Source organism: Oncorhynchus masou, unplaced genomic scaffold, assembly GCF_036934945.1.
Source record: "Oncorhynchus masou masou isolate Uvic2021 unplaced genomic scaffold, UVic_Omas_1.1 unplaced_scaffold_8773, whole genome shotgun sequence".
NCBI classification, from domain to species: Eukaryota; Metazoa; Chordata; class Actinopteri; order Salmoniformes; family Salmonidae; genus Oncorhynchus; species Oncorhynchus masou.
The window spans coordinates 1-11928 of NW_027015237.1; the positions used below are offsets into that span (position 1 = coordinate 1).

The 11928-nt window shown below is 45.9% G+C and overlaps 1 protein-coding gene and 1 pseudogene across 4 annotated transcripts; one reads left to right on the forward strand and one right to left on the reverse strand.

Annotated features, from left to right (window-relative positions):
• The first annotated feature begins 6 nt into the window (after nt 1–6).
• On the forward strand, nt 7–6547 carry LOC135537966 (NLR family CARD domain-containing protein 3-like). Of its 4 annotated transcripts, none has more exons than XM_064963978.1 (3): nt 7–891; nt 3767–3996; nt 4281–6547. In XM_064963978.1, the coding sequence occupies exons 2-3, from the start codon at nt 3918–3920 to the stop codon at nt 5645–5647; spliced, it is 1446 nt and encodes a 481-aa protein (XP_064820050.1). In that variant the 5' UTR covers nt 7–891; nt 3767–3917; the 3' UTR covers nt 5648–6547. The 4 variants fall into 4 exon arrangements, with proteins under 4 accessions (XP_064820050.1, XP_064820052.1, XP_064820051.1 ...); XM_064963980.1 differs by having other exon boundaries at nt 4284–6547; XM_064963979.1 differs by having other exon boundaries at nt 3809–3996.
• LOC135537968 (ecto-ADP-ribosyltransferase 4-like) lies at nt 6392–10962 on the reverse strand (annotated as a pseudogene).
• Between the last annotated feature and the right edge of the window lie 966 nt (nt 10963–11928).

Below are 11928 nucleotides of genomic sequence, written 5' to 3' on the forward strand. Positions count from 1 at the left end.
GTAGCCTACTTCTAGGGTCAAATAGGACAGAGAACTGTAATTGGTTGGTGGATTCTCTATTTAGTGAGTTTAAGTGTGCGTGACCTTTTGTCCTGTCACTTTTCATGCCAGACAGCTGTACATTTCAAATGTAAAAACAATTATGACTGTAAACAGTGAATTACTAACTTTTTATTTAAGTCCTATAATATTTCCAACTATGTTTTGAGATAACGTTGGCCAATCCTTTTCTCCCATCGAGTGGTTGAATGTTTTTATACTACAGTATACTGTATACTGTACATAATACACAGTGTTTCGCTCTGAGACTGTGTCCTGTAAATTGTGTAAGTGTATCTTAAATTATGTGCAACCAATATGTTCTCTAACAACCTTTCTGTGCTTTAGACTCTAGTCATGCATTTTTGTGCCAATGTGCCATTATTGTGAGTAAAAATTAAAACATTTTTCAAATATGCCATGTCGATGCTATTTGGTTGCAAACCATGAGAGCCTCATTTATCATTCTGTGTATTTATGTTATTTATGTTTATTTTAATATTGTAATATTACTGTATTCTTGTGTTTGTATTATTTATATGTTGTGGTAGAGTATAATAATATGTTGTTATGTACTGTTTTATTTTGTATGTAATTGCGTAATCATGATTGGATCCCAGGAAGAGTATTTAATATGGACCTGGAATAAATACAAATAGAAACGTTATGTAATATAACACGAAATTCAGATTGCGCAATATTGTAATTTGTTCAACTCCAATGTTTCGTTACAGGAAATTAGTAACCTTCCTACAGTGGTTCCTCCTTTACAAATTGCGAGTTTACACCGCTGGATATAGAGCTATAAAAAACACACATTCGTTTTCAGTCTCTATCAGCATGGGCAACGTGGTGAGTACCTTTACACTTTTAATTTGATTCCTGATCTATAGCATAACTCCACGAAGTTACGTTTTGAACTGAAATCATGGACGTGGGGTGTACGGAAGCCCGCGGGGTACGGAAGCCCGCGGGGTACGGAAGCAATCCATGTGTGATTTCAAGCAATAACAACACTGAATTATAGCTCCCGTCCGCCCACTCTAAATTGATGAAAACGCGCTTTGGTGATGAAATGTAACTTCCTTATGTTATAATATACATTTGACCAAGTCAAATATGATTATTCATGTTCTGAGTCGTTCAGTGGGGGTCTTTCTCTAACATATAATTAACATTATATAAAGAAAAATTGGATGTAAACACCGAACTCTGTTGACAGAGCTGTAATGCTTTCTCGCAGTAAGTTTTCAGGGTTTTACATGTGTTGGTTCTCTGCGAAATTGATTGTGAGAAATCTTCGAAAAATAACAGGAATTTTTGTATGAAAGACAGTACAGTATAATAAAATATGAAAATACTACATGGCATGTTTTTATGTCCTCCAGATTCGAGAAGAAAAATAATGAGGTCAACAGTGAGCCTGTCAATTCGCCTAATCCTCTCACAGCATTCAGCCCAGCTGACACGATGCTATTTTCCCGATGTTTTACCGCTTTCATTCATTTTCATTCCAAACATGGGTTTGGACCATTTTCTTAGAGGAGTATCTACACAATTAACATACTATTTTACCCATTGGTCAAAATATGTGTTTTTGATTGGACACAGCACACCCTGCATTCACATTTATTTTTAAGGGATCTGTGGTAGGTTGATAACGATATCACCAAAGTATGTTGTGTCATGAGTAAACAGTCATGGTATTTAATGTTAGAGAATTAACAAGATTTAACAAGGCAACCTTGAGGCTAATTTGACTGTGTGCAATGCAGTAGAGAGGTGTGGCTGCTGTGAAACGTGATTCCATGAGGAACTAACAGAGGCCGGACGTTGGTGACGTCACCACGTTTTATTAAATAAAACCAATGACTAATTATTTCGTAAAATGTCTTTCCTCCGTGACCCGGAAAACCGATGTGGTCAAGGAGAGTCTCAATTCGTTAGTAGGCAAACGGAACATGGTCCTCCCCTCCTTGATATCCTCCTTTTGGCGAGGATGCACAAGAGAATCCTACCAGTTCTCTAGAGTTTTGAAATCTGCCACACCCCATTTGAATCAGCTGTTGTTTTCTTGAAGGAGAAAACCATGAAAACATTTAAACACGATATGCTACTTATCCTTTTATGTATAAAATGTATTGAACATCTAGCTTGATTCATTGTTATTACATTCAAGCGTATTCTCGTCCACTGTCATTTGAGAAAAACCCTCCCTTGTGTTTACGGTAGACTTTCAGTTTATTTGCACGGGCTGCGTCGCATTCCACTGAATCTGCCTTTATCGGCAATTCGCATATGTGGTGGATAGGCACTTGTCAGCGCCTTTATGAGCCAGACATGAGAGGATACCGACAAGTTACTTTTCACGAAATCGTCTGTCGTCTGAGTTAAAAAACGACCCCCCTCCCCCAGTCCTCGAGTCAGGTTTAGGTTTACAATGAAAAGGGTGCAACCAAGGTCATGGCGTTTATTTGATCCTCTGTTGTATCTCAGGTTTGTACTATTAGCTGTGAATCAGGGTTGGGCTCAATTCAGATTTTTGGAATTGATTCATATGTTGAATCAATTCCTAAGTGGTGTAGAATTGGATTAATTGACAAGATTGTCAAATGACCACTTGTCAACAATGGAAATAGATGTCCTCAAACATGGAAGGCGGGTGGGAGGAGGTGACATCAGGTGGGAACATTCTATCCAGTGAGAGGGCAGATACATGTGTGAACAACAGGCCATAGAGACAGAGGACTCATTCAAATATTTAACTATTTTATTTAACAAGGCAAGACAGTTAAGAACAAATTCTTATTAACAATGACTGCCTATCCCGGCCAAACCCGGACGACGCTGAGCCAATTGTGCGCCACCCTATGGGACTCCCAACCACAGCCAGATGTGATACAGCCTGGAATCAAACCAGGGCCTGTAGTAACTCCTCTTGCACTGAGATGCAGTGCCTTAGACTGCTGCACCACTCGAGAGCATCTTTGTATCTGTGCCATTATAGCATCTGTAACCGCATGGGCAGCACCATTAATGCTGTCTCTATTTTAAAGTAGTCTGTTTCCTTCTTCTTCATTGGCTGATTGCTTCCATCTCATAGGAATCCTCACCCAGTTGACTACTTTAAAGTGGTTGGAGCCCTCAATGGCAATGTCCATGCTAAAACAGGTTATATCAATGATGAGTCCTCTATCTATCTCTATGACAACAGGCACAACTCAGTTAAAGTCATTTTTTTCAAAGTTGCCAAAATGCCACGTGTCCACTTATGTGCATTCATAACAACCTAACCATTACAACATTTCTGTTCAATCAAATAAGTCTCACGTAGCAAATTAGCAATTACATTTTTGTTGACCAAATTTGACACCCTCATTGACCTAAATACAAAATATTCTCACTTCGTGGGATTATTTTTGTGGACAGAATATAGAAGAGGCATTTTTATTTCACCGAGTTCAATTCTATTTCCTTTAATTCAATTCCATATCCTGTTTACTACTTCAATTGGAATTCAATTCAAATTCAATAATTTAATTGGAATTCATCAGACATTCTCAATTCAATTCTGAATTGAGCCCAACCCTGTTTCCTATGGAAGATTGACAGTATAATTTAATTTAACTGATATTCCCATTCGGGTCAGCATTCTCTGATGTGACCCTCCAACCATCTTTTGAGGTACCATTTGAAAGTTGACATTTCTATTGTGTTCTCATTTTAGTACATTGAACAGCCAAAACATGACTCCCACCCTATATTCAAGAGCATGCTGATTTGAGCCCAACCCTGCTGTGAATCTCTTCCGGGAGGAAATCACAAGTGTATCCCAGTCCAACCCCACAGATTGTGACGTCAGCCTGGCTCAGACTGCGATGGAGGATTCTGGCCAACAGGGGGTGACCTTGCCACACACCGAGGGAGAACGAAGCGCCGTTACTCAGAGGAGCAAGTGTAAGTCATTTATCTCTTCATGATTTTCATATGCCTGGAATTATATACTGAATCTACTCCCTATTGACATTTCTTCTGTAGCTCATCTCACTGTGCACACAACATTTAGAGCTAAGTTCACTGGAGACAATAATATATTTAGTTTCATTCAGAATGTTTCTCTCTTGTAGGCATGCATATATAATTGTACACCTGCAAAAATTCCTAAACAATCTAATCTGAATTCCCTGTGTCTCTATCTCTCACTGTGTGTGTGTGTGTGTGTGTGTGTGTGTGTGTGTCAGCAGTAGGAGGAGTCAGAGAGAAGCTCCAATCAGAGCTGAGAGGGAGATACACGTCATTGTGTGATGGAACCCCAGCAGGACAAGAGGTGCGGAGCCACTCCCTCACACACTCCTATGTGGAACTCCTCATCACCGAGGGCAACGTCCAATGGCACAACGACAGGCATGCTGCCACGCGACCCGTAAGACCACCATCAGATATGCCCACTGCTAATGAGGAAGTAACGATCAAGCTTGACGATATCTTCAAACCACCACTATCTCCAGATCGCCCTCAAGTAAAAACCGTCCTGACGAAGGGACCCGCAGGCTCAGGGAAGACAGCGAGTGTCCAGAAGTTTGTTTTGAACTGGGCCGAGGACAGAGCCAATCAGGATGTTGACTTCTTGTTTGTCTTTCCCTTCAGTGAACTCAATTGGCTGATAGGACGGAGCTTCAGTCTGAGTGGCCTCATCAGCCACTTCTACTCGTCCATGACATCGGAGAGCGAGAACCCCGGGCTGGATCTGAGTCGGTCTAAGGTGGTCTTCATCTTGGACGGTTTGGACCAATTTAACCTTCCCCTGGACTTTGAAAGCATATCAGTAGAGTCTGACATCAATAAGGAGATGCCTTTGCCCATCCTCCTAGCGAACCTCATCTGGTGTCAGCTGCTTCTTCCCTCCGCCTACGTCTGGGTGATCACCAGGCCTGCGGCTGCCAGTTTCATCCCCATCGACTTCCTCCCCCAACAACAGTGCTTGACGGAGATACGGGGCTTCGACGACACCCAGAAGAGGGAGTTCTTTAGAAAGAGGTTTGGCGATCAGAGTCTAGTGCACAAAGCTATCGCCCTAGTCATGAAAGCTATTGCCCTAGAGTCATCACGGAACCTCTGCGTCCTGTGCCAAGCACCGTGGTGCTGTGAGATGTTGGCGGCCATTTTAGAAAACACTGAGGCGGGAGAGTGTGTCGAGATAGACACTCTGACGCAACTATACACTCACTTTTTGCTTGTTCGGATTGGTTTGAAGAACGATCGAAATGGTGAACACTCAGAATCAATCAGAGAGGTTGTTCGTAAGCTTGGGAAGCTGGCTTTTCTACAACAGGAAAGAGGAAGCCTCATATTCAGTGAGAGCGATGTGAAGGAATGCGGAATCGACGTCTCTAAAAGTTCCACATTCCACAGGTTGTGTAGGCCGCTCTTCACAGGGTGTGAGATGTACCTGGAGGAAATGTACCACTTTGAGTACACAGGTATTCAAGACTACCTAGCTGCCCTGCACGTGTTTCTCACCTATACAAATAAAAGGAGAAACCTACTACTCCAACCTACTACACTCTTTGATCGATTGAAAGGGACGTTCAGGAGAGCAACCTTTTAGACCTCCACAGATGCTCCGTGGACAGGGTTTTACAGAACACGCATGGAACTTATGACCTCTTCCTCTGCTTCCTCCTTGGCATCTCAACAACACCCAACCAGACTATCTTAGATCTAGCATGTCTAAGGAAAGGTTTAAAGGTCACAGGCTCCAAGGGGATCACAGAGATCACTGCAGAATACATTAAGCAGGCGATCAAGTCTGAGCCTTACCCTCAGACCACCGTGGCACTTTTCCGCAGTCTGCGGGAGCTAGGGGACGCCTCGCTGGGCAGGGAGGTCCGACGCTACCTGACCTCCGAGTCCCGGTGGGGGTTCCTGCTGGAGCCCGACCAATGCTGGGAGCTGGCAGACATGCTTTGGGCAGGCAGGGAGATGGAGAAGGAAGTGTTTATGGAGATGGAACGTTTGAGTTGGATGCGCCGAATGAGCATGTGGGGCTTTTGGAGGATGCAGACCGTACTGGGGGACAGACACTGGCAGGTCTACTAGAAAGACATCATTGCTGTATGAATGGTCTACTAGGGAGACATCACCACAGATTGTACTGCCACATCTACTAAATTGCCACTGCAGAGACTGTTGAGGAATTTCAAGTTTAGAGAGATGTATAGGTACATTAGGAAGGTAGGTTTGAGAGGTGTTTTTTTGTAGAGAAAAAAAGTGATGATTGCAATCCATGTTTATGGATCTGAGTAGTGGGTAGTAGTGTCCACTGAAAAATCTTAAAATCAATCAATTAATCGATTCTTCAAACAAACAAACTTTATTTGCTTAGAGCCTTGTACAATCTGACTTGCCGTTCACATGGCAGAAGTCATAGCGCAGTTGAGGTTGGTCATAGTGCCAATAGACTCCAGGTAGAAATGCCATGTCAGAGCCCCTCTCCATTTGTTAGGTACCTTCTTACTGCCACCACCCTGAACAGCTCGTAGGGTGGCACCAGCACATTGAGGCCTGAAGAAGAGCGGCAGTGGTGTGAGTGCAAGCGGGGCAGCAGGTGCCCATGGCACGTCCGGATGGTCAGGTCAAAGCTGGAGCTGTACCGCCGCGTGGATGCCAGGACAAAGTGCCCAGTGCGCACCTGATCCCCCACCTCCCTCGCAAGTTGTCCCCGCGCCTGCTGTTAGCATACACCAGCAGGCAGCCCTTCCCATTCTGCTCCGCCTCTGCCTCCGTCTCCTCCCGCCCTATCAGGAGCCGCAGGGCATCGGTCAGCAGGAAGTGGAGGGACTTGAACAGGAAGTACCGGCGGTAAACATTGGCGTCAGGGCCCATAGATCTAGCTTCCACGTCAAAGATCAAAGGGAAGGTGCGGTTGTATGTGTTTGTGTAGAGGGTCAGCGCTGTGACATGGAGGTTGGTGAGGTTCGCCACCGTCACATTGCAGCGTTCAGCTTGCGACCAGGCGGTGGAAAAAGAAGGGCTGGCCTGGCGTTCCCTGGTCAGCAGATCGCTTCGGTGATGTTCCCCATCATCTCATCCCTGCACGTAGGGTAGCGGTCATCCACCGAGCTCAGTTCCGTGTCCAACCGCTCCTCATCACACCGACACTGGCACTGCTGAGGACAGCTATACAGCATTACAATCATTTTGACACTACTGAGGACAGCTATACAATGTTAGAAGCAATCTGGCACTACTGAGGACAGCTATACAGTGTTAGAATCCTTCTGCCACTGCAGAGGACAGCTATACAGTGTTAGAATCCTTCTGGCACTGCTGAGGACAGCTATACAGTGTTAGAATCATTCTGGCACTGCTGAGGACAGCTATACAGTGTTAGAATCCTTCTGGCACTGCTGAGGACAGCTATACAGTGTTAGAATCATTCTGGCACTGCTGAGGACAGCTATTCACTGTTATCATATATACTGTATATGGCTACTTATATAAATATAAAGCTCTGGCTTCCTGTAAATTGTATCACCAATATATTCAAGTAATATGTACAACTGGGGTGACATTTACATTTACATTTAAGTCATTTAGCAGACGCTCTTATCCAGAGCGACTTACAAATTGGTGAATTCACCTTCTGACATCCAGTGGAACAGCCACTTTACAATAGTGCATCTAAATCATTAAGGGGGGTGGTGAGAAGGATTACTTATCCTATCCTAGGTATTCCTTGAAGAGGTGGGGTTTCAGGTGTCTCCGGAAGGTGGTGATTGACTCCGCTGTCCTGGCGTCGTGAGGGAGTTTGTTCCACCATTGGGGGCCAGAGCAGCCAACAGTTTTGACTGGGCTGAGCGGGAACTGTACTTCCTCAATGGTAGGGAGGCGAGCAGGCCAGAGGTGGATGAACGCAGTGCCCTTGCTTGGGTGTAGGGCCTGATCAGAGCCTGGAGGTACTGCGGTGCCGTTCCCCTCACAGCTCCGTAGGCAAGCACCATGGTCTTGTAGCGGATGCGAGCTTCAACTGGGAGCCAGTGGAGAGAGCGGAGCGGGGTGACGTGAGAGAACTTGGGAAGGCTGAACACCAGACGGGCTGCGGCGTTCTGGATGAGTTGTAGGGGTTTAATGGCACAGGCAGGGAGCCCAGCCAACAGCGAGTTGCAGTAATCCAGACGGGAGATGACAAGTGCCTGGATTAGGACCTGCGCCCGTTCCTGTGTGAGGCAGGGTCGTACTCTGCGGATGTTGTAGAGCATGAACCTACAGGAACGGGCCACCGCCATGATGTTGGTTGAGAACGACAGGGTGTTGTCCAGGATCACGCCAAGGTTCTTAGCGCTCTGGGAGGAGGACACAATGGAGTTGTCAACCGTGATGGCGAGATCATGGAACGGGCAGTCCTTCCCCGGGAGGAAGAGCAGCTCCGTCTTGCCGAGGTTCAGCTTGAGGTGGTGATCCGTCATCCACACTGATATGTCTGCCAGACATGCAGAGATGCGATTCCGCCACCTGGTCATCAGAAGGGGGAAAGGAGAAGATTAATTGTGTGTCGTCTGCATAGCAATGATAGGAGAGACCATGAGGTTATGACAGAGCCAAGTGACTTGGTGTATAGCGAGAATAGGAGAGGGCCTAGAACAGAGCCCTGGGGGACACCAGTGGTGAGAGCGCGTGGCGAGGAGACAGATTCTCGTCACGCCACCTGGTAGGAGCGACCTGTCAGGTAGGACGAATCCAAGCGTGGGCCGCGCCGGAGATGCCCAACTCGGAGAGGGTGGAGAGGAGGATCTGATGGTTCACAGTATCGAAGGCAGCCGATAGGTCTAGAAGGATGAGAGCAGAGGAGAGAGAGTTAGCTTTAGCAGTGCGGAGCGCCTCCGTGATGCAGAGAAGAGCAGTCTCAGTTGAATGACTAGTCTTGAAACCTGACTGATTTGGATCAAGAAGGTCATTCTGAGAGAGATAGCGGGAGAGCTGGCTAAGGACGGCACGTTCAAGAGTTTTGGAGAGAAAAGAAAGAAGGGATACTGGTCTGTAGTTGTTGACATCGGAGGGATCGAGTGTAGGTTTCTTCAGAAGGGGTGCAACTCTCGCTTCTCTTGAAGACGGAAGGGACGTAGCCAGCGGTCAGGGATGAGTTGATGAGCGAGGTGAGGTAAGGGAGAAGGTCCCCGGAAATGGTCTGGAGGAGAGAGGAGGGGATAGGGTCGAGCGGGCAGGTTGTTGGGCGGCCGGCCGTCACAAGAAGCGAGATTTCATCTGGAGAGAGAGGGGAGAAAGAGGTCAGAGCACAGGGTAGGGCAGTGTGAGCAGAACCAGCGGTGTCGTTTGACTTAGCAAACGAGGATCGGATGTCGTCGACCTTCTTTTCAAAATGGTTGACGAAGTCATCTGCAGAGAGGGAGGAGGGGGGGAGGGGGAGGAGGATTCAGGAGGGAGGAGAAGGTGGCAAAGAGCTTCCTAGGGTTAGAGGCAGATGCTTGGAATTTAGAGTGGTAGAAAGTGGCTTTAGCAGCAGAGACAGAGGAGGAAAATGTAGAGAGGAGGGAGTGAAAGGATGCCAGGTCCGCAGGGAGGCGAGTTTTCCTCCATTTCCGCTCGGCTGTCCGGAGCTCTGTTCTGTGAGCTCGCAATGAGTCATCGAGCCACGGAGCGGGAGGGAGGACCGAGCCGGCCTGGAGGATAGGGGACATAGAGAGTCAAAGGATGCAGAAAGGGAAGAGAGGAGGGTTGAGGAGGCAGAGTCAGGAGAAAGGTTGGAGAAGGTAGGGAGCAGGGGGAAGAGATGAAAGGATGGAAGAGGAAAGAGTAGCGGGGGAGAGAGAGCGAAGGTTGGGACGGCGCGATACCATCCGAGTAGGGGCAGTGTGGGAAGTGTTGGATGAGAGCGAGAGGGAAAAGGATACAAGGTAGTGGTCGGAGACTTGGAGGGGAGTTGCAGTGAGGTTAGTGGAAGAACAGCATCTAGTGAAGATGAGGTCGAGCGTATTGCCTGCCTTGTGAGTAGGGGGGGAAGGTGAGAGGGTGAGGTCAAAAGAGGAGAGGAGTGGAAAGAAGGAGGCAGAGAGGAATGAGTCAAAGGTAGACGTGGGGAGGTTAAAGTCGCCCAGGACTGTGAGAGGTGAGCCGTCTCAGGAAAGGAGCTTATCAAGGCATCAAGCTCATTGGATGAACTCTCCGAGGGAACCTGGAGGGCGATAAATGATAAGAATGTTAAGCTTGAAAGGGCTGGTAACTGTGACAGCATGGAATTCAAAGGAGGCGATAGATAGATGGGTAAGGGGGAGAGAGAGAATGACCACTTGGGAGAGATGAGGATCCCGGTGCCACCACCCCGCTGACCAGAAGCTCTCGGGGTGTGCGAGAACACGTGGGCGGACGAAGAGAGAGCAGTAGGAGTAGCAGTGTTATCTGTGGTGATCCATGTTTCCGTCAGTGCCAGGAAGTCGAGGGACTGGAGGGAGGCATAGGCTGAGATGAACTCTGCCTTGTTGACCGCAGATCGGCAGTTCCAGAGGCTACCGGAGACCAGGAACTCCACGTGGGTCGTGCGCGCTGGGACCACCAGATTAGGGTGGCCGCGGCCACGCGTGACATGTAGCCAAGAGGTCAATAAGAATTTGTTCTTAACTGACTTGCCTAGTTAAATAATTCAAATAAAACTGGGGTCCCCCACCTCTGCACTGTTGACTGTAGTGAACATTGTTGCCAAGAGCAACAGGACTCCTGCCAAGTATTTCATAGTAATGCAGGTTGACAGCAAAACAACCTGTTGATAGAAGTTTGGAAAATAATCACTAATTTCCGAATACTGGTATCTTTACAATGAAACAACATGACGGATGAATCTTGGTTAGTCAGGTCATAACTGCTAGAACCTGAAGTTGATCATCTAATGTGGAGTTGAAACAAACTAATGTGTATATAATTCAATTGACTTTCAAATTAACTTTAAAACAGATCATTGAAAAATATTGTGTTTTCTGATTATTATGGTGTGTGTGTGTGTGTGTGTGTGTGTGTGTGTGTGTGTGTGTGTGTGTGTGTGTGTGTGCCAGCAAGTGTGTGTCCTTACCGGATCTGTCTCTTTGTCCAGTCCCAGATAGTTTTAGCTGACACTTGAGGTCTATCCTGTTAAGCAGTTCTGTTTTTTTACCCACATTAATTCAGATTAAGGAAAGGAAATTATTGAGATTCAACTACTGTTTGACCCAGCGTGCACTGACCCTTAACGCCCACACATGAATTGGCCAATATCACCCACGCTCACTCTCTCCCAATCCATGTGAGTTGGTTTCCCAAAGGCCAGAAATAAATATAGTGCACTTGCCATAACTTATTAGTATAACTTTTGAAATCGTGGGTGTGTTTTATGTGATGACAGACTTACAAATACATATATATGCAAACCCCCAAAAAATTGCAGGAGCTAATTAACAATAAATGCATTCATTTTCAGAATGCTGGATACAATAATGCTCGAACGCAAGAAAAACCAGGCAGCGTTGCACACATGTACAATCCTTGTCTCAAGTCTTTAAAATCCTTCTTTAACCCGTCTCCTCCACTTCATCGACACTGATTGAAATGGATTTAACAGGTGACATCAATAAGGGATCATAGCTTTCACCTGGATTCACCTGGTCAGTCTCAGTCATGGAAAGAGCAGGTGTTCATAATGTTTTGTACACTCAGTGTATGTGTGTAATATTATCACATCAGACATTAACATAATTACTGTTTCACTTTTTGATACTACATTAGCTATAATATTTTTTTTAAATGCACTACTAATTGACATTCTTTTAAATCAATGAAACCATAATTAAATGTACTGATGTCGATTATTATGTTATTATATAGACATTTTTCCAGAAACACAAA